General features: G+C 37.4%; 3 protein-coding genes across 3 annotated transcripts; all 3 read right to left on the bottom strand.

Moving 5' to 3' along the window:
- Nucleotides 1-727: 727 nt before the first annotated feature.
- Nucleotides 728-8,027, bottom strand: f7i (coagulation factor VIIi). Its single transcript, XM_014408760.3, has 8 exons — nucleotides 7,921-8,027; nucleotides 7,260-7,420; nucleotides 6,557-6,581; nucleotides 6,054-6,167; nucleotides 5,770-5,907; nucleotides 5,335-5,450; nucleotides 2,464-2,584; nucleotides 728-1,530 (listed from the first exon to the last, which is right to left on the bottom strand). Exons 1-8 carry the CDS (start codon nucleotides 7,979-7,981, stop codon nucleotides 920-922), a joined length of 1,347 nt encoding a protein of 448 aa, XP_014264246.1. The 5' UTR covers nucleotides 7,982-8,027; the 3' UTR covers nucleotides 728-919.
- A 686-nt stretch (nucleotides 8,028-8,713) lies between these two features.
- Nucleotides 8,714-14,833, bottom strand: f7 (coagulation factor VII). Its single transcript, XM_004565630.4, has 8 exons — nucleotides 14,708-14,833; nucleotides 13,299-13,462; nucleotides 12,245-12,269; nucleotides 11,866-11,979; nucleotides 11,077-11,223; nucleotides 10,197-10,303; nucleotides 9,854-9,974; nucleotides 8,714-9,595 (listed from the first exon to the last, which is right to left on the bottom strand). Exons 1-8 carry the CDS (start codon nucleotides 14,778-14,780, stop codon nucleotides 9,003-9,005), a joined length of 1,344 nt encoding a protein of 447 aa, XP_004565687.3. The 5' UTR covers nucleotides 14,781-14,833; the 3' UTR covers nucleotides 8,714-9,002.
- Nucleotides 14,834-15,254: 421 nt separating this feature from the next.
- Nucleotides 15,255-21,571, bottom strand: f7l (coagulation factor VII, like). The gene is made up of 8 exons (XM_012923075.4): nucleotides 21,432-21,571; nucleotides 19,831-19,994; nucleotides 19,613-19,637; nucleotides 19,343-19,456; nucleotides 19,127-19,267; nucleotides 17,878-17,966; nucleotides 17,225-17,345; nucleotides 15,255-16,823 (listed from the first exon to the last, which is right to left on the bottom strand). Exons 1-8 carry the CDS (start codon nucleotides 21,520-21,522, stop codon nucleotides 16,276-16,278), a joined length of 1,293 nt encoding a protein of 430 aa, XP_012778529.2. The 5' UTR covers nucleotides 21,523-21,571; the 3' UTR covers nucleotides 15,255-16,275.
- Between the last annotated feature and the right edge of the window lie 512 nt (nucleotides 21,572-22,083).

Raw genomic sequence — 22,083 nt, 5'->3', positions numbered from 1 at the left:
TATCTTGTCTGTATTTGCATAACTCATCTGCCCAGTTCACTATGATTAACCTTTAATAAGCAATTGTCAGCAAGTAAGGTTGGTAGCTTAGTCTGGTTTTGAGTGTTTGAGAAGTTAAAGATATTTTCCAAAGGATGAGCTCAAAGCTGCATTATTGGCTTCTCTGGATATCTTTAATATCTAGCTCACATGTGAACCACATTTATAAACAAGGTTTGACTCTAATAGGAACTCGGAGGGCACCGTGTCTATGGTCAGAGCCTAGTAGAAAACCCATCAACAGATAAATCCAGAACCTGGCAGCAGTATGCAAGGAAATTAAGTTTTAGACATTAAATCATGAAAAACAAGACACTTATTACACTTTTGTAAAATTTTGTGCAGCTTCCTCACACACTCAGGCCTGAAGAATTTGTTTCACCTCACTTTTAGATGGGGTACAGTAAATGAGGAGATTTCTTTTAAAACTCTGACTCAGTGCGGAGGTTGTTGAATGGCAGCCAATCAGCTCAGCGCTCTTAGTGGGGCGAGTATTGGATGTCCACAGTCCAAACTAACGTGTATTGACTCTGCAGCTTAGAAAAACAAATGTTCAGTTATTATTGGGATTAAAGGGCTTTTAAAACACAATACCATGATCATCTGGAATGCAGCTGGAGAAGGTGGACACATGATAACAGAAAGGCATGTTAAGAGTTTATATTACCCACAAAGATGAGCCACAGAGTTCTTTGACAGTAACATTTATTCTGCTTCTGTCCATTTTTTAACATTTTCAAGAAAACCATATGGAAATACTTCACTTTTAACATTTCAGCCAAACAAACCAGACAAGACCAGGAAGATCAATGAAAGCATTTTAGTGATAACGTTTCAAATTTTTCAGAAAAGAAATAAACAACAAAGAAAAATAAATCTCCTAATTTCTTTTCTGTTCCACCATTATGAGAGAATGTGACGGTGACGATGGTGGATTTTTCATGGTCTTCTCCACCCACTCCACAAAATTGGCCATGTTGGTATACACCGCAAAATACCCAGCCCCACAACCACGTCCCCAGCCAACCACACCAGTCAGAAAGTGGGTGGAGCCAAACAGCGACACCAGTGGGCTGCCATCATCTCCACGGCAACTCTCCTGGCGTCCTTCCAGATATCCGGCGCACAGCATGTTTTCAGTGAGGTTGAACTTGGCTCTCAGGGAGCACATGGAGTTCTGGAGGATGGGGACTGGCATCATGCGGAGGACAGGGGAAACCAGGGCACCTAGAGTCTTACCATTGCCCCCTGTTGTCCTCTTGCCCCAGCCAGACACAGTGTGGTAACGTTGTAGCAACAGCTCCCGCGTTGCAAAATCTTTAGTGGGCAGGCAGATAGGGATGATGTGTTGGCTCAAGTTGACAGCATGGCTCAACTGCAGCAAGGCAATGTCACTGTCACCCGTCGCTGAGACGTAACTATCATGGGCAATTGCCAAAGAAACAGGTATCTCCTGTTCTGTGCCTTCTTCCACATCCAAATTATATTCCCCTGGTGACACAGACCAGAGTTAGAGAAAGCCAAGTTTTACAAAATAACCAATAAATAAATAAATAAATAAATCCTATAATTAAAAAAAATATTAGGAAAAAAAGGATCAAAAAACAACTTTACAAAAACCCATACCAAATAATTTCCACAAAACTTAATGATGGGAAACACATTGTAAAAAATAAATGAGTGCAAACCCCTTTAGAAAATAATTGATAGTGAAATTATGAACTAACGTACAAGATTTATTAGATCAAATCATTTTTAAAATAATTAACAAAAGTACACAATAAAAAACTCTAAAAACTACAAACAACTAAAAAAATATATTTTTCAAGACAATAACCAATATTTTCATCTCAATTCAACAAATTAATGAAAGTAAAAGCTAACTTTAAAAGAATAACATTTAGATGTTAAATTAATGTATCAAAATACTCCATATGGAAAAGATATATATAAATCGTACAAAGTTTGTATCTGTTGTGTGAAACTTGTATGAAAAGCATACAAGAGTGAAAACAGATATAAGATCCCTTGAAAAATTATATAATGAAACTTGTATGTTTTGGATACTTACTAAAACAATACAAGAAAGTAAAGAGAAAGTGACCACTTTCATGAGTACATCACGTAAGCCTTATATGATTCACTATATGAAGCAAGCTAAAGCTGATGCAAGTCTTTGCATCAAGTTTTTCCTATTTCTTCCCCAATAGGGGCAAAATAGTTTTATAAGTATGGTTTGCAAAGTAGCACATTAACGCCATTGCAATATCAATTTTTACTTTTAGAAATAATGTCACAGGCAATTAAAGGCAGTGACAAATAACTTTAAAAGCCAATTTGATAACTTAAAACAAGTTAATGATATTTAAATTTTACATTTTATTAGAAACTGGTCTGATATGTTAGCGATGCAAATGAGTTTACCTGCTACCACAGTCAGGTTTTGGGGGTCATGGCCATGGATGCAATGTGCAGCAGTGATGACCCACTTTGGATGGATGAGAACACCTCCACAGTGAGCTTTTGCATTTAACTGAACCAGAACCTAATAAAAAAACAAGGTTACATTAACTATAAGATAGAAACTATTTCCCAGGATAAAAATCAAACCTGAGACTAAAAACAATATTTATTTTCATATATCATTTGTGTATTATTGTAATTTATTGCATTAATGTATCATTTAAACTATGTTATGCTTTTCTACCATACCCACTTGACTGTGGTTCAAAAATTTGGTTAGTCTCTACTGAACATGTAAATTTGTCCAGGTTTACAGCAGAAATAAACAGAGGAAATGTTTACAGCATTTATATATTTTCTTTTCAAAAACTGTACAGGGTGTTTTTAAAGATAAGCAGTGTTGGGACTAACGCGTTATTAAGTAACGCGTTACAGTAACTACGTTATTATTGTGGTAACGAGCACGGTAACTAGTTATTATGCCAAAACCAGGAACGCGTTACTCGTTACTGGGATTTAAATAGGCTCGTTATTCGTTACTTCGTGTGGTGGCTATCGCGGAGCTTCCACAGATTCAATAACATTAGCAAGTGGTGGAAGCCAGCAGGTGGATGAAGGAAAAGGGAGGCAAGAGGAGAGACCCGAAGCAGCCGCCGGTCCGAGAGTGTCAGGTGAACTGAACTTCAGGTAAGAAGTTATGACCTGCAGTCTCTCTGGGTCAGATATGAACCAAGTTTAGATGGAGTTTATTTTCGTTATGCGGACTTTTTCGTACTGCATGCTAGCTAGCATGATGGAGTTTCTATACAGCTGGGTGGTGCTATGTTACTGATGTTGAACTTTATTTTGTTCATAAAGTTAATTATTAGAGTTGCCAACCGTCCTGTAAAAAAACAGAATCATCTCGTATTCAGAGAAAATATTACGCGTTTCTTATTGAGGTGAAAAGGAACAGTTTGTCCCGGACTTCAGCTACAATGAAAAAGACACAAAGCTGGAGTTACTCTGTGTTTACGCTGCACAGCTGCCTCTTCTTCTCTCATTCTCTCACCCTCCCTCTCCTGTTTCTACTTCAATCATGAAACTGATCAATGATCAGCTGATCGGCTTTTCTCTCTTGTTTGTTTATCGCTCACTTTGCGCCAGAAAGAGGAAACCAGCGGATGTCGCGCTAAACAACAGCAGCATGTTTAAGCTTGATCAGCTGTTGTTAGAATTTATTTAATATTAATTTCTACTATCAGCTGATGTTTGCTGGAGCCACAGCTGTAAAGCTGCTGTCATGATGTCGGTTTGGATATGTGGTGAGAGGGAAACATGAGGATGAAACCAGGAGATGTCCTTACTGAACCATCAGAGCTGAACAGGTGATGGAGAAACAGGTTTACCTTTTAGGTGACATGAATGAGTTGAAGGGAAGCTATGAACTGTTTCTGAGAGACAAATAACACCAGGATCCTTTTCTAAGCAGCTGACAGCTGGTAACTGTGCAGGGGCGGGTCTAGCAAAATTTTGCCAGGGGGGCATGTAGGGCATTAACGGGGAAAGGGGGGCACAAAGAAATACTTTCTTATTCTCATTTACAATGTCTCACTTTTAAAAAAAATAATTATCTGAATCTTACAACAAACGATTGATAGATTGATGCATATATACCATCAGAACAGTGTACATCACTGTCACAACAGTGTTTGTTTTCATTCAAAGGCTTTATGATTTTTTCTATAATGGTGGGCCGGTCTCTAGTCAAAATGCCCGGGATGATTTTTTTGTCCCAGTCCAGCCCTGTATGCAGCTCATCTGCAGTCTGGTGTTACCTACATCTTCCTATTCAGAAGGCAGAATTTTCGAGTTCTGAGTACAATCGAAAGCACCACGACTGCAGTTTTTGTGTTGGATGTAAAAAGCAGGCTAGAATCATGCGGCGGTCAACGACGGTCCAGGTGTGGGATTTCTCTCATGGAAGTGTGCACATTATTTTTTTCCTTTCTATTGGTAGGTGGCACAGTGCACTTGTGGCAAGTAAGCAAGCTAGAAGACTGGCAGTCTGGCTGGGTATCCAGTTACGGAAGCAACACATTAACAAGAGAATTCTGAGTAAAACCAAAGTTACTTTCCCTAGTAACTAGTTACTCTGAAAGTAACGAGTAACTTGAAGTAACTGAGTTACTTTTGATAGAAGTAACTAGTAATGGAACTAAGTTACTAATTTAAAGTAACTTACCCAACACTGAAGATAAGTCGCCTACTTAAGTTGTATAAAGCTTGAATTATGCATTAACATAGTCATCAAAAGTTCAAACTGTCCACTGCCAAGTTGACATTTCCACTTTAACACAAGATGTTTGAATTGTTGACAAATTTTGGCAATGTTACTGCTACGTAGAAGACAATCCCTCTAGGACAGGGGTGTCAAACTCCAGGCCTCGAGTGCCGGTGTCCTGCAGGTTTTAGATCTCACCCTGGGTTAACACACCTGAATCAAATGATTAGTTCATTACCAGGCCTCTAGAGAACTTCAAGAAATGCTGAGGAGTCATTTAGCCCTTTAAATCAGCTGTGTTGGATCATGGACACATCTAAAACCTCCAGGACATCGGCCCTCGAGGCCTGGAGTTGCCTACCCCTGCTCTAGGACATGGGTGTCAAACTCCAGTCCTCGAGGGCCGATGTCCCAACTGTAACACATCTGAACACAATTAGTAGGTCATTAGCAAGACTCTGTAGGCTTGATTCCATCAAGTAAACTCATGCAGCTCATGAGTGAATGGTGCAATGAAAACACCCATGATGAAACAATCAGTTTGATCACTCATATAAAGCAGTGTTTACCTGCCAAGGACAGTTTCCTTTGGGACAGTGGTAAGTCCCCACCATCCTTGGAGTAATCACTGCAGTCTGGTTTTGTCCAATTTCTGGTGGAGCCACCCGACCACATGGATACTCCACTGTAACACAAATGCAACCGCACAACTACTTAATCCTCTGAGATGTAAAGTAACTGATAATCAACTTAACGTCTTCCCCAAGAAATTCAGAAGCAATCAATCAGTCATTCCCGTAATGAGACATCATGTGACTACCTTTAAATGAGACGATTAAATTGACAGACATTAAGTTTGGGGTCGAATAGTTTTGATCATATCAGTCAAGTGTATCTATTATAAAAGGATTTGATGGCTGCTCAATAAAGGATTTCACATCGTGATCAGGGTAAAAATAATGAAGCTGAAGCTCTTAATGGAGGTAGTCCTGCAACATTTCTACCATTGGGGACACAGTGTCGTCCATCGTCTCCCAGCACGTATCCATCAGCACAGTAACATCGACGTCTAGATCCTGAGCCATCACAGAACTGCTCACAGCGCCCGTTTAGGTAAAGGCACTTCAGGGTATCTTCAAAGACTGAGAAAATCAAAATCATTTGTTTAAAGCTTTAAAGTTTTTTTATTTAGGGATAAATACCAGGGAAATAAAAGTATATGGGTTTAAATTCAGCAATTTTCTGTAAATCTTCATATAAAATTAATTTTAACCAACTTATTTCTTACCTGTCTGACAGTATCGTCCTTCAAACCCGTCGAGACACTGACATTTTTGGCTATTTCCCAGATTAATGCATGTCCCATTATTATGACATGGGTTGATTAGGCAGGGGTCACGACCTTACAGAAGAGTTATAATGATAATGTCAGATTTATCAAAGTGATTAAATGAAAGCAAGAAAATTTGATTTACTTTTGTGGAAAGAAAAATTCCCTGCACTGCGTCCACTGGCTTGGAGATGTGCTTGGGATCATTGTCCTGTTTCATGACCCTGTGAGACAGCTAGCCTCACACTCAACCCTTGAATACTTTGGATTTCGAAGGAGTTCACAATCGACTCAATGACTCCAATGTGTCCAAATCATCAGTCGTCTATCACTGGCTTGAAATCTGATGTGTTTGTGCTGATATGTTGTTTTTGATTTTTGGCCAACCATCTCTACTTTGGTCTCACCTGTCATATGTGCGTACGTAACACAAACAAATTTAAAATCAAAATGTTACTTACCATCATATGACTGCCAAAACCGCATCTAAAGAAAGAAATATTAAATAACTTTCATATTTATTTATTTATTTATTTTGATCGGTAAATTAGTGATAAACATTGTAGTGTATTAAACAACAGTTTGAGTTTTTTTAGGTTTCTGTAGCGTCTGTGCTCATTTTGACTAAGTATCAGCAGGCGGATCATTTCCATTCTGAAAAAGAGTGTTGTATAAAGTTGGAGCAAAAGATTTGTTTAATATGCAACACATGCCAGAGGTCTAATTTAATAATCATCTTTAATCATCATTGACAGTTTGGTCAGTTTACCTGTAGAATTTTGTTGTCACTTATGTTTTCAAACTAAGGCAAAATTATAAGGCTGAATAATTTAGTTTCTAAAATTTTATGTTTTATAAATTCAAAATGATTTTAGCCTGTATCCTGTTAGCAGAAGGCCAGAAAATGACATGCTGATTAACATTATGGGATAATGGTCCACTTGACAGTCATATCTTATTAGAATTTATTTTGGGTTAATGCAACCACAAGGGACAGGACTGGGGGATAGAAAAGGGGGAAAAAGAAAAAAGCTGGGGAGAAAGTTAACAGAAGAAGACGGAAAGAAAAGAAAAGTATGACAGCCTAAGGAGGTCCACCACAGGGACTTTTTACTTCTATTTCTTCTTCTAGTTTTACTTCTTTTAAACATCAGTGTGTCTGACCGTCTGATCTTCATCCTCAAACACCTCCCGAGCCTCTTCATAGCTGCAGATCTCCTCAATGCATTCCCTCTCCAGATTTCCCTGTTTTACCTCCTCAAACAAGCTATTTGCTCGTCGCCAGCGCTGCAGGACTAAGTTGGCCTCATGCTTCTCCACAAACACTGGAAGGGCGGGTTGCAAAGATTGAGGGTTTTTTTTCAATAAAATCATTTAAATGTACAAAGTGGAGTGTCATGTATGAACAATTACATACTTGCATGTGTGAGAATATAAGTTTATAGCACGAAATGTAAGAATTAATAATAAAGTATTCAATTTTTGAAAGAAATAATAATGAGCTAACAGTGATCATTTAACCAGTAAAAATTGAAAAAGCTTAACCCTTAAATGAAAATAACTAAACCAGCAAAACAGTTGTTTTCTGTCAATCAATTAAAGAAACATTAGACACATCTGCTTTGCATTTTTCTAAAAACACAAAAAAATACACATAAAAATATATTACCTGCCAGTCTGTGACGTTTCTTCAACCATCCACAAAGTTCAGATTTTATCATAAGTTAAGCTTTTCATTTTAGGTTTCTCGATGGAATTAGAAGATGTGTAAAACTGCTCCCAATTGAGGTTATTTTTGATTGTTATTTTCTCTAAAGGAACCAACCTGCAGCAGCAGCGGTGCCCCACAGTAGAGTCCAGATGATGCAGCAGCCCTTCAGCAGCATGTTGACCAGATTCAGAGTGTTTGCCAGAAAACAGGGGTTTTCAAGATGAGGGGGCAGGGAATATTTATATAGTCCACGCCCACTGATCATGTGCTCTGCTTTAACGGTCGGTAAATAAAACCTAGGAGGAAATCTCATTCCCTCTATACAATCATTTCCATTAAGGCTACAGTATTCATGAATCTCACACACTGACAATTTTAAAAATATAAATGTGGAGATAACTCAGAGTCAAAGAGTCTCAGTAATTGTGATATTCTGACACTTGAATATTCTTTTGGAATCCACCAAATTTAACACTGTGTTTTCTACACATTATTTATTTCAGGTCCCGTGTTCTGGTTTCCGGTGCGCCTCCTACCAAACAAACCTCTTGAGTTGTCCCTGGTTTTCAGGGGTCATTTAAGTCTTTCCCCAATAAAGAATATTTGCTTAAAGATGTGTTTTGATTCTTATGTATTGGCATGGTGTGGCGACTAGAATAGATCTCAGGGCTTCCCAAAGATAGCCATAGTAAGGTGTAAGGCAGAGATTTCCCTCACTAACCTCTGACACACACCCAATCATTGGGCCGGAAATATGATTGAAATTATTTATCAGAAAAAAAGACAAACAATGGTTACCCTAGCAGGTGTCCTCAGGATGGGAAAGGGGAGGGTTAAAATCGTGAATAGCTCAACATGGCAATTCTAAGTGTTAATTGTCATTCTGTCTACAAAATGCAATGAAAAATACATTCACAAGGCTCGTTTTAATTAAAAAAAAATCCAATACATTGTTCTATCATCTGTTCAGAGAAAAGCAGTAAAGCATCACATTTGTAAAAGAATGTTTTGTGTTTTTAACGATTTGATGAACTTTCTTAAATATGCAGAACTGATCAATTGAAATCAAACCACCAAAATTTGTAAGCGAAATACTTTCTGCAAAGTTTTTAATGAGAATCTAAGCAGTCAATCAGAAAAGTGAAAACGCAGTATTTGGTTATATGAGCTATGCTAAGCTAAGTTAATCGGGTCTTTCAGGTGGTAAGGTTGTGCATCAAAGTCTTGCTGCTGTTCCTCGGTTGATCTGGTGTTGCCGTCCGGTTGTGGATCCACTCAAGGTAGTTGGACACTCGGGTGTAGATGCCATAGTTCCCCGGTCGGGCGCAGCCCTTCCCCCAGCTGACGATCCCCAGCAGGAAAGTTGTCGTCTTATACTGGGTCACCAGGGGTCCACCGCTGTCACCTTTACACGAGTCCTGACGACCCTCAATATATCCGGCGCAAAACATGTTCTGAGTGAGCACTACGCCACTCTCATCGACACAGTCCTGCGTGCGGATTCGCGGCACCTTCAGGCGTCGAAGGATCTGTGCGGTAGGCCCATTTTCGCTCCGCCTCCCCCAGCCACTCACTGTGTGCAGCCGGATCATCCAGAGCACACGGGTGGATAGATTCCATGTAGGTAGGCAGACTGGGACAGCATACTGGGTATAGATGATGGGAGAAGCCAGGCGGAGGAGAGCGATATCATTGTCTGCAGTGCTTGATACGTAGTTTTCATGCATGATAATCTCAGCCACCTGGATGAGCTGCTCGGTGCCTTCATTCACCGTAATGTCATGCTCACCTGACAGAAAGAAATATAAGGCAGCTCAGATTTAATCCTTTGAGCACAATTCAAAGTTAAATTGAGATTAATTAACAGTGATTTGAAGTATGCTTGTGTATTTTCATTGTCTAATGAAAAGATTTATAGACAGGTAGCCTCCTATTTTTTTTAGGGTTGTCATCATTTTAAGAGGTTTAGACTCCTGTCACTCTCCTGTTCTGCTTCATAAGTCAGGCTTGCTTGAACAGACGGCATATTTAACTATGAGAGTCATACCTGCAATGACTTTCAGGAACTGGACCACGATGTCTTCCATGCAATGAGAAGCTGTGATGATCCATGTAGGTTTATAAATCACTCCTCCACAGAAACCTTTTCCTTTATACATCAGCAATACCTTCACACAACACAAGAGCACATTTTGTCTGAGCCTTCAAAAAGGATAAAACACACAAAACTAAATTAATATTTGTTGTTCAGAACCAAAAACTGGTTTCGATAGAATCTAAGAGATTAGATACCCTTTTATGTTAGTGGACTCTCTGCTACCCTGGACGCTTAGTTAATAAAAAATCAGACATATTTAAACCGATGAACTCTTCCTTTATCTTGGGCCTACCTGCCAGGGGCATTCACCTTTAGGACATACAGTTCCTCCAACGATTCGGAGATGCTCCTCCTTTTCTTCACCCCGCAGTATGGGGACCATGCCACATGCTATCGGCTCTGAAACAATAACAAATTATTCATTATTAATTTCATTTTGCAAATAATATCAAACTGCAGCTCTGGTTTAACTTTTACTAGTTAAAGGTTTTACTGGTGCACTAGAACTACTTAAGTGTTCTAAGCAATTGTTTATACACTGATGACACACACATGTGGTGGTGGGGAGGTTGGGGGTATAGAGGGCTGGTTTAAAGTAAAACAGGAATTTCATAACTGTTTAGTGCAGCAGGGAGTCCAAAGGTTGATTAGTGAGGCCTGTATGAACAGACAGGATTTTCCTGTAAATATATAAACTTCAGCGCTATGATGTTCGTCAAACTGAAATACCTGAACAAATATTTACACACACACACACACACACACACACACACACACACACACACACACACACACACACACACACACACACACATTTTCTGCAGCCCTGAAAAATGTTAAAAAGTGATTGAAATTCTTTAATTCTTCAATCCTCTGATTGTTTACTAGAATCAAATGATTATTTTCCTTAATTAAAAAAATTTACATTTAAAGAATCATATACACACAGTTATGTAAAATATTGGTGTGATGGATAAACTAAGACAAAATAATTACCATTACCAGCATCTAAATGTTTTTACATATTCTAACCTATGTTTTTGTCTTTCATAGCAAATATGGGTTTTTAAAGAAAACTGTCATAAACTTTGTTATTGCAAATATGAAAACAATTGTGTTGAGAATCTACAAAACATTTTTCACATTTTGTTCTTTACAAATCACTGTCCAACCTTTTGCTATGCAACTCCGTCCATCAACATGGAGAAAGTAGCCGTCTGCACACGAGCAGTTCTGTTTTTTTTGGAACTCGTCTTCTTCACAGAAGTGCTCACATTCTCCGTTCTCCACCCAGCAGGTATCGATCTCAGCTTTCACCTCTAAAGAAATGTTCATAATTAAATTATGTAATTTGTTCATTTAATCACAAAAAAGTAAAAAGAAATTTAATTATACAAAAAGCAAATAACAGTTATTTCAATTACTTTTCAAGTAGTTTTTCATAAACTGGCGGGAGGAATAATTAATTTTGATAAAGTACATGTTAAATATTATATATAGCTTAAAAATAAGCCAAACACTTTGACTATTGTTTGATAACAATTTTGTAAGTCATATACTTAAATTTTATTCAGCATATGATTAAGTAAAATATTATAAATGATAATTTTTATTTATAATTATAATTATAAATAATATTGTAAAAATATTATTTTATATATAACTTTATAATAATAATAATAATTTAAATAATCACAGTTTTTCACCATCATGAATTGTGAATGTAATTTTAGTTTGCTGAGTTTATGAGATTTTGTGCCTTTATAATTGAGTGTTTCTTTTTCTGTCTAACAAAATAAAATTCCCTTCTGAAAACATAAACATGTTTTGCTGTTATTAACTGAGTGACGTTCATAGTTTAATTTTAATGAAGGCAAACTGCTAGCTAAGCTAATTTAAATAGAAAATACTTCACATTACAGCAGCCAAGTGATGTGAAAATGATCATATTCTTTGCTCACCAAGCTCACAGGTGACTCCATGGAACTCTGGCAGACAAAAGCAGATGTAGGATGAAGCATGAGTGGAGCAACTGCCTCCATTCTGACAGGGATTGGAAATACAGGGGTTTGGTACTATAAGACAACACAGAACACAATGATTTAACATGACTGTATCATATTACATGGTGTTATTGATGATCTCTATTTGGGAAAGCTGCTCTTAAAATCGACATTATAGTTTATATTTTACGTTAAATGTATTAAATCTAAACACAATTCACAAGTTGACTTGCTGGAGTTTCTGAAGGTGGACGTAAAATTGGTCTTCAAGATGTATGTGGTGCTGCGCTAAAAAAACATTTTATTCCAGCTACTTTTAACATGGGAAATTGCTTACCGTTGTATGTTTTCCAGAACTCATTCTGAGGAGACAACAATTACAGCAATGTGAAAAAAATAAACCAGCTATCAGACAGAAACATCGGGTCTCCAACAAAGATATGTAAAAGGCAGCAAATCTACAAGAAAAACACTTTAGCTGTGAATCCTGCAGATGTTTAGCTTCACATTAAGTTCTCTATAGCTTTGTTGTGTGTCATTTGCTTAGATTTGATCTGCATCTGCTTGCATCTGTGTTTTATCTTTGCGTAGTGCTTTAGTCTCTGCGTTATGTTTGTCTCTTCTTGGACAGCTTCTGTTTGTTTGTGGTAAGCCCGAATGTCTGTGTGGTTGTTTTGAATGTCTTTTAGCCTGTTTGTGATTATTTAGTGTTTTATAAGATTCCTTTGGCCCCTGACTTAAAATGTTCTTGGTTATCTGATTGGTTGCGGCCTACAGCTATTCACTAAAAAACGAAACTGCGATTTTAGGTTCAGATCAACTGCAAAGCTTTGACATGAACATAGTTTCTTAAGTATTTCTAGAAAATTTTACAAACTATAAATCACTGCCCCCTAACAGCCAATGGGATGGCTTCTTCCCTCAAGTTATAACTGAAAGCCAACATTAGTAAAAACATTAAGTTTTGTTTAAGTAAGTGAGAAATTGAATAATGCTCTCTCTATTCCTACAAATGACTATGATACGCTTGTCCTCAATTTCTAAGCATTGGCAGCATCCCAAGTATGTTGGAAAGTTAGTATAAAGCACATTTTCACCTCATGAGTTCATGTGGCCAAGTATTTGCCTCTGTTTGTGTTGCTAATTATGAATTGCTATCAATTTGCATGTTTACATGAATGATTGTCTTAAAACTAGTCAGTAATTTACTGAAATAACATGGCTTCAGTATTTAACAGCATTTAATTTAAGTATCAGTAATTTAAATCTATTCTTAGTTCACACATGACAAGTCCCAATACCATTTTTTTCCACCTGCTGTTTTCTCCTGTCATGTAAAACTCTTTTATAGAAAACATGTTCAGTGAAGTGAAAATGTAATTTGATTTTACCGTGAGCTCGGTGTGCTCAAACACCTCCCTGGCCTCCTCGTAGGTGCACTTCTCCTCTATACACTCCCTCCTCAGGTCTCCCATCTGCAGCTCCTCAAACCAGCCTGAGTTATACCTCCGAGTCCGAACTAGAACGCCATTGGCTCGATCTTTATCCAGAAAGACTGCCCAACATTTGAAGAAGGGGAGAGTTCATCAGAATAGTTCTGTCTCAATCAGAGTTGGTCATCCAATTCAATTCAGTTTTATTTATATAGCACCAAATCACAACAAGAGTTACCTGAAGGCGCTTTATATTGTAAAGTAAATGTCCTACAAGACTGAAATCTCTACATGTCTATTGCATTGTTTTTAAATTTGATTCTGATCAAAGTTCATCTGAAGCCTTTGTAAAGTCACTGATCACGTATGTTATGTATAATTATTTTTACAATAAACTGCTTGGTTTCCATATCTCTGACATGTTTATTTATACGGGACAATGCATTTTAATTACCATGAGCACCTTAATAAACAAAGTAAATGTGACGTAACCATAAAGTCTAATTTGCATTTGTGGCTCTTTGCAAAATTGATGGTTTTCATAAATAATTATTTGAAAAACAAAAAACAAATCTATAGAAAACTGAACATAGATGAATAACATAAACAAAAATATACTGATATGACAAATAAATGTTAGACATTAAACATTAAATCATTTATAAAACCTAACACATTAGAAATTACTAAAACAAACCGTAGAGTAAAAATCTCAAACTTTACTGCAATAAAGTAAAGTGCTACATGTAAGAAATAAGAGGCAGCAAATGATGACGCTTTTCTTTAAAAAGGTTCACTGATTATTATCTTAGTTGTCAAATAATAATTTGTTAAAAACTGATTAAATAATCACTGTGGTTGTTTATTTTTACCCACATCCAGTCTCATAACGATAAATATTTGCAATTTTTTCATGATATTTTTGGTTTTCTGTGGTTTCCATTTTCTTTCTGTTGGTTTTTTAAATATAATTTTATTTACTTACTTACTCACTTATTTATGTATTGATTGGTTTATTGTACAGGTGACTTAAACTTTTTGCCTCCCCCCCTTTTGGGGTGGGGGGAGGGGCAGATGAAACCTTGTGTTTCTAAACACACTTGTTTTTAAGCATATACTGTCCACCTTACACTGCTTTAGAAGCTCCACCTTACAATCAGTGTTTTTATTTGACTCTGCTGTTCCATACTGTGCATCAGATGTCACTGTTAACATGTTAATATTAGCTCAAAATGATGGTCATTCTCGTCCCTCTCACGACAAAAACAGACCTATGATTAAGTGGTTTCACCTCCATGTCACTGCTTAATCCCTGAGCTAACTAATCAATCAATCAGTGATCGATACGCGTAAACGTGTTAGCTCACCTGAAGCCAGCTGGCAGCTGTGGAAGCTGAAGACGAAGATGATGAAGACTTTCAGCCACATAGTTGATTTCATCAGAAAGTTGCTGTGCTGTGTCTTTGTGGGGCTTCGGGTCCAAAGTCCGTCCCTCCTCCTGCTGGTGGTCACATGATCAGTGGAGAAACCTGAATGATGAAACTCTGACCCAAAATCACTGAAAGTTTCTGCCTCCAGATTCCTGATTATCACTGTTTCATTGGTGAATTGGAGAAATTACGCAAACGCAGAGTTTCTTTTGTGTATTTCTGATATTTCTGACGTAGACTTCAAACACCAAGCAGTCAAGCAGCCTACACGAGTTCAATATTATTCTATTTATTATAACGTGAGGCTGTGTATGTATGTATTATACTTACACATTGTTTTGTCTTGTGTTTAGAAGGTTATTAGACTAAAATCATTCAGTCAAAAGAAGGATTTGACTGACTTGGCTTAATTTGTTAAACTCAACAATAAACAGATATTTGCAGCCAATATTCCACAGTCAGTGTAAACAGAAAGTAACTACTGTTTCAGTTCTAAGATTTTATTTATCAGAATGTAGTGAAAAGTAGACCTTTGCAGGTCTTAGAATTAGATAAATACAACAAAACAAATTACAATGTCATTGTATATTCAACAAGTATTAAGACAAAATGCAGAAGCAGTGCGTGAAAAACTAAGTACACTATTACTTCTTGTATAGGAATTACGAAAGTAAGTAGAAATTAGGTGCTCATAATCAAATGCACTTGATTATTAATTATTATTATTAACCCTCACATGGCAGCACATGTTTGGATTCACAAAGTTTCACATGAACATACTACAACACTTCTGGAACAGTGGTTCATTTGTTTGTACACACGGTCTGAGGCAATTTCAAATTTGTTTATAAAGAACAAACAAATTCACGTAAGAAAATATTGATAAATCACTGATTTGTGTGCATGAAGGACCCACTGTTACTAAATGAGGCCTACTGGTCCTACGAACAGAAGCACATCTACAACAAAATGGCTGAAAAGTGAGTGAGGGGCATGAAAAGAAACGAAAAACACTGAACTTCATCTTTATTGTCAAAAAACAACATTTCAACATGTCGAGTGAACTGATGTCTTTGCATCTTTTAGATTAAACTGATTGTTGGTTGATGGTTTACATTTACCATCACTATAGAAAACTTCAAAGTTTCTAGCAGATTAATTTATATCTAAAAATACAGGCCATTAATTTACTTGAAAAACAAATAATTTTTTAGTTTGTTGATTTTGGATTTTTCTCAGGACCAATTTTATTGTGATGAAATTCCTCCAGCTGACAGTCAAAAATTCTTTTTTTGTTCAAAAAGCTTCTGAAACTACATCTCTGGCATTTTTTAGGTACATGAAGGTGTGGAAGTTAAAGCTATTTGAGCACAGCATCAGAAAATGAATATTATTTTTATACATTTGTGGCTCCTTCACAGTGATTACTGATCTAATGTTTCTAACACTGGATTCTTACTCTCTTTAACTCTTGAACTGCGTTGACACAGTGACTAAAACCAATTTTAGCCAGTTGCCATGATATTCTCAATCCAGTCCAGGAAGTTTGTGACCTTCGTGTAGACGCCGTACATGTTTTCTTGGCCGCAGCCTTTCCCCCAGCTCACCACACCTGTAAGGAACCAGGTTTTCTTGTAGCGTGTCACCAGTGGGCCCCCGCTGTCACCCTTGCAAGCATCCTGGCCACCACGCTTGAAGCCAGCACATATCATGTTCTTGGTGATGTTGAGCCCGGTGTGGAGGCGGCACTCCTGCACCGGGACCCTCGGCAGCTGCAGACGCTGCAGGTATCTTGAGGTAGAGCCAAACTCTGCCAGACGACCCCAACCAGACACAGTCGAGTGGCGGATGCTTGCCAGCGTCCGGGTGAAGGTGCTATTGCGGGCAGGAAGGCAGATGGGCACGACGTGGCGGCCCAGTTTTACTGGGCGGTGAAGTTTCAACAAAGCCAGGTCGCTGTCGGAGCTAGTCACGTTGTAGTCTTCATGGCACACAACTTTGAGCACCCGCCGCCACTGTTCTGTTTTTTCCTCTTCCCATATGTCATGCTCACCTTGAAAGCGACATTACTTTTAAATGCTACAATGAATTTGGAGCCAGAAGAAAAGTGAGCAAACTGAAAAAAAAACTTGAACGACAATTAAGTTGACCTAACATACATAACATACAGTTGACTCACAATATCCACTATGTTAGCAAAACCCATATACTGTTAGATACATTTTCAGAAGCTAGAAAATGACACCTTTCAAATTAAATCAAATATTTTACATTGCATACAATGCTTCAAACAGACAAAACAGCCTATAAAGAGGTATGGACATTAAATAAAATGCTATCTGTAACCCTAAAATGAGTCAACATTGACTTGGTGAATGTTATGTGATTGAAGGAAGTAAGAGAGGCCAGACTAGAAGCCAGAATTTGAAGTTACCATTTTTCTAATTGTCTTACCAACAACGATGTGGAGCACGGTGCTAGGTTTTTGATAAACACAGTGAGCTGCAGTTAAAAGCCATCGATCCGACAAGACGATGGCACCGCAGAAGAATTGGTTATTTTCAGCCAGAAGAGCCTGAAAAAAGAGATAAAATACATACAAATCTGGATTCATCTCCCTGTTTACACTGATTTTCAGTTCAGTCCTTGTGTAATTTGGCATATACTGACAGGCACCCTTCCACTGAGACCATTTCTGATGAAGCTTCAGTGATCATCTCCTGTGTCAGCTCTTTTTTTTAATTTTCCTATTTCTTAAGTTTTAGGGATATGATACCCTTCATCAGCTGTAGATTTTTTTTTTTTTTTTTTTTTTTTTTTGCCTTCCACTTCCCCTTCTGGCCATTATTTGTCGATTATCCTCAAATTTGTTTGATGCGCTGCACAGCATGCTGAAGTATGTCAAATCTTTTGGCTAATAGCTATTTGCTAGTGGAAAAATACTATTTCATGCCAATCAAACTGTGTTATTTTGTGACCACTTTTATGACAGTGTTGTTTCTACAAAACTTTTGCACAATACTATATGTGTCTCTTTATGTATTCTAGTGGAAGATTGTGTATCTTAGCTCATTTTACTGGAGATGGGGCTCTATTCAAAGACTTACCTGCCACGGACAATGTCCTTTGGGACACATTATCCCATTAACAACCCTGGGGGCAAAATGTACCTGAGGCCTTCCGCAGACCACAGCATCTGGACCAGACAGTTAAGAAAGAAACCAAAAGTCAGCCTTTTGCTTCTGACACCCTGAATGATGCTCAAAGACACACAGGAATTAAAATCAGTCCAAACTTGTGATATCTAAGAAACTTAAAAGCAGTTTTTTGGGTGTAAATATCTGCTAAGAGGTTAATATACCATTCCCGAACCCTCTGTGAATGGCCCTTATGGCCATTGATCAATGGTCTTTCATCAATGGGCTGTGATCAGTGGTTATTGATCAATAGTAATGACAATTTGCATATTAATGGTCAAGGAACTGACCTCACAGCCCATTGTTCATTCAGTGCTAGTTTCAGTCATTGTGCAAATGTACTGTTTATAAGATTGGGGAAACCTGCAGTCAGGTGAGATTGAAGAAGTTACTTGAATGAGTGACGAAACGTTTCTCCCACTGAAAATGTTACGTCCAGATGAACAGAATCAACTGTTTGGGATTTCATTACCTGGATGATTGAGCATGCATCAAGACTAGGTCAAGATGTTGTAGGTAAAGGTGTTGCTTAGCACGTGAAACAAATCAATCAAATCAAGGTGCTGTGATGTCCCTGCTCACAGGTAACCTGTACAAATCTAAGAATGTTTTTTTTTTTTTACTGTCTTCAATCAAGGGCGACTTTAAATTCATCCATGAGCATAAAGCAAGCCGATTAGAACTTGTAAAGCCTGTATTTTTAAAGTATTTGTGTTGGGTCTGCGCTTCCACAGGCCCTGCTAGTTTAGAGACTTATTCTCGTTAACGGCTCTGGGAGCTGAACGCTCCTCACCTGTTCCCTAACCAGCGTCAACCAACCAGTCTTCCTCGCAGCCTTTTATTTCCCCGACACACAGTTTACACAACAGTCACAGTACACACAAGCACCTCCCATTGTAAAACCACCCTATGGTTCTAAAAGATAAGACACTGTGTGTGTGTGTGTGTGTGTGTGTGTGTGTGTGTGTGTGTGTGTGTGTGTGTGTGTGTGTGTGTGTGGCTGGAGAGGTGGTCAGAGACACAGGAATGTCTTTGATTCCATAGTTTGAACTAAGACCTACAAATTTAAGTAACACAATGACAACATTTAACAATTTGACTCCAACAATTTGTACATGTGATTTGCACTGTACTTCATAAGTGTGTTACTGGCTCAGACCTTCAGGCATGCAGGTACTGTTGTCCAGTTCAAGTCTGTATCCCGGAGCACAAAAGCATATGGGAGAGCCATCCTGAAGCTCTCTACAGAAATGTTCACATCCTCCATTTCTGTAGCGACAGCTGGGGGTGTTTGAACGCACTGCAAGGGAACAATGATAACACTGACTTCCTCTGCACCAATTGAAAACATCAACAGACTTTTTGGACTTCCAACCTTTTTCGCAGTTGTATCCATGGAAACCTGGTGGACATTTGCAGATATAGGTGTCGATGTTTCGAGTGCACGTCGCTCTATTCTTACAGGGAGAGGACAAACATTTGTCCACAGCTGCAAACAGGAAGTAGCAAAGATTTTTATCAAGCATTTCAACAAATGTTTGGAAAACTGAGCAATGTCTTGGTTACAAGTGCGTAAAGAATTCTAGCACTACTTTATTTGCAATGTGTTTATAATGTTCGAAATGTCAAAGCTCAGACTGAGTACCTGTGTATGTCCTCCAGAAGTTCTCCTGAGTAGACAGAGGACCCAAATTCAGTAATAGTTAACAAAACAAATATAAATAAAATAAAAACCATCAAATTCTGTCTTTCAACTACCACCAGCACCATCCATTCTTATGTCACTACCTTGACTTCAGTAATAAAATTTGGTACCAAGTGTTGTGGCATTTTCAATGCTTTTGTTGGTATCTTGAAACTGACCAGCTGTTGTGGGTGGGCAAAAATCTCCCTGGCCTCCTCATAGGAACATTTCTCCTCGATGCACTCACGCTCCAGATTGCCTGTCTTGATTTCCTCCAGGAAAAAGTTTGCTCGACGAGTTCGATGGAGGAAACCGCTGGCCTCAGACTTTTCCAAACCCACGCCTTTGTGTAGAAATTAAACAGAACGACACATGTCAAACTCCAGTTGTGTAGACATAAGAGACATTAATAATGGTGTTTGCATAAGTTTCCTGTATGTTTACTGATATAGTTATTCAGGGTAATCCTGTATTTTTCTGTGATGAAAATCAGTCTCAATTCCATATTAACTTTTAAATCAGCATGAATAATGTATTTGTTTTTGCTTTGGAACAGTTTAGCTGGGGTGGATACTGATAGACTTAGATAAGTAAAACAGTGAGTAAGTACTATTCGTTCTGGTTATAAAAAAAAAGATGAGAAAAATAAAATAACAAATTGCTTAACCATTTCACTCAAATAATTATTTAAAAAACATCTTTATAGATAAAAAAAAAAATGAAAAGGAAGACATTAAAGATTTTATTTTCAAATATTTTGCTAAATTATTTTTCATTAAACTATATTTTTAAGTTAATAAGAATAATAAAATACACACATAATGTGCTTTTTACACATAATTACACAGTTAATAGTGGTATACAGTTGAAAGATGTTTGCATTTTATTCTTGTTAATTTGACTGTTAGCATGACTTGGGACCGAATTAATATTGTTTTGCTATTTAAATGCAAACCAGGTTTAAAAAAGATAATATATTTTACATTTTATCTACAGCATAAGTTTTATCACAAAAAACATTGCTGTTAATATAATATTGGCAAACAGGAAAAGCCAACACATTTAGAGACTTTTTATGTGTTTTTCCCTTGTTTGTTTTGTAACTGATTTGACTTCTGTAAACTGTCACAAATGTCCTCATATTTCTATATTTATAATGCTTTGTCTGCATAGTTAAACACTTCTTAAAATGTTGTAAAATATAATCTTTCATCATTTTACTTTTATGCGTTGTACTTTTATTCTTTTTTTTAAATTTTTTAATTTTTAATCATAGTCATTTTTTAGGTAATATAAATATATATTATACAATATTTGGCAGTTGGTCTTTGGCTATAATAATACCAATATCACTGTTTCACCTGCTACAACAAAAGACTTAAGACCTAAATGTACATGAATACATGGCTGAATAAATATAAATAAATAATGTTCATGTTTTATGTTATTTATTCTGAGCTAGAAATTAGTTTCATTCCTGTTTTTTCTAACTGTTTTTTCTTTTTTGTGAAAGAATAATATGCCCTCTCATATTTGAATGAAATAAAATAATCTTGAGTCTAAGTTTATTCAGTGTTCAGATTTATCTTCCTGAAATTTATCTGTAGTGTTTATCGCTTCCCAGTTCATTACAAACCAACATGCTAGCATGACTTTAGCCTCCCGATGTTGTGGAGAGCTGCTCAGAGCTGTGGATGCCTGTGTGCCATCCCTAACAGGTGGAAACAAGTACAGAAAAAGACAAAGAAAATTTCCAAGATAGAGAAGACATAAAACTGACCTTCAGGGATCCCAGTGCATGATGGGATAGAAGCGATGATGAGCAGTAGTAAGACGAAGAGATGCTTCGTGTCTCTGCTAATGGACTCCATGTTTGTTCTAAACTTATCAAAGGATCAAAGGTTGAGAACAAACAAACTACAAACCAGCCCCCCGCTAAACCCCCAACAGTACAGCAGCAGGCTTTCCCTATCAGGCTGATGAATGTGTTTTCCTCACAGTTTAATAACAGGTAAATAACAATAAAGAGGAGGTTTAAACTACTGACTTTACAGATTCTGACTAGGTGATAAACTCATGACTTCTAAATGTACTGCAACTCCAAGTCTGGGGCACACTTTAAACATACCATGATATTTATCACTGATTGGTTGGTGAAGTTGTGAAATGAAGACATGGCGTTAACCAATGAGCACTCCCTGGTTAATCCTCCTTTCAGACTTTTAGCAAGACCAGAATTCACAAACTGATTTCCTGCAGATTTTATAGGATTGAAATTCCTTTTGGAACCAACTCACCAAAATGGAGTTCAGACTTTTCAGATAATCTGTTAGTATTATTGATTATTGATTAGATCATTTTATTAAAATGGGGTGGCTGTAGCACAGAGGGTAGAGTCGATCATCAGCAGGTTGGTGGTTCGATCTCTGGCT

This window comes from Maylandia zebra, linkage group LG23 (assembly GCF_041146795.1).
Source record: "Maylandia zebra isolate NMK-2024a linkage group LG23, Mzebra_GT3a, whole genome shotgun sequence".
Taxonomy (NCBI): Eukaryota; Metazoa; Chordata; class Actinopteri; order Cichliformes; family Cichlidae; genus Maylandia; species Maylandia zebra.
The sequence above is the reverse complement of the archived record's forward strand: the minus strand, read 5'-3'. Positions and strand labels throughout refer to the sequence as shown.

Bases quoted from the DNA above. Each gene is read 5' to 3' on its own strand.
- f7i (XM_014408760.3), bottom strand. From the start codon at position 7,981: ATGCTGCTGAAGGGCTGCTGCATCATCTGGACTCTACTGTGGGGCACC. The intron at 5,451-5,769 runs GTAGAAATGTTG...TTTGTGTTACAG, and splicing joins ACGACACTGTGTCCCCAATG to TGGAGTATCCATGTGGTCGG. The intron at 2,585-5,334 runs GTAAACACTGCT...TTTTTTTATTAG, and splicing joins AAGGAAACTGTCCTTGGCAG to GTTCTGGTTCAGTTAAATGC.
- f7 (XM_004565630.4), bottom strand. From the start codon at position 14,780: ATGAAATCAACTATGTGGCTGAAAGTCTTCATCATCTTCGTCTTCAGC. The intron at 10,304-11,076 runs GTTGGACAGTGA...TTATTGTTTCAG, and splicing joins ACGGAGTTGCATAGCAAAAG to AGCCGATAGCATGTGGCATG. The intron at 9,596-9,853 runs GTATGACTCTCA...TCTTTCTGTCAG, and splicing joins GTTCCTGAAAGTCATTGCAG to GTGAGCATGACATTACGGTG.
- f7l (XM_012923075.4), bottom strand. From the start codon at position 21,522: ATGGAGTCCATTAGCAGAGACACGAAGCATCTCTTCGTCTTACTACTG. The intron at 19,268-19,342 runs GTTGGAAGTCCA...GTTCCCTTGCAG, and splicing joins TGGATACAACTGCGAAAAAG to TGCGTTCAAACACCCCCAGC. The intron at 17,346-17,877 runs GTAAGTCTTTGA...CTCTTTTTTCAG, and splicing joins AAGGACATTGTCCGTGGCAG to GCTCTTCTGGCTGAAAATAA.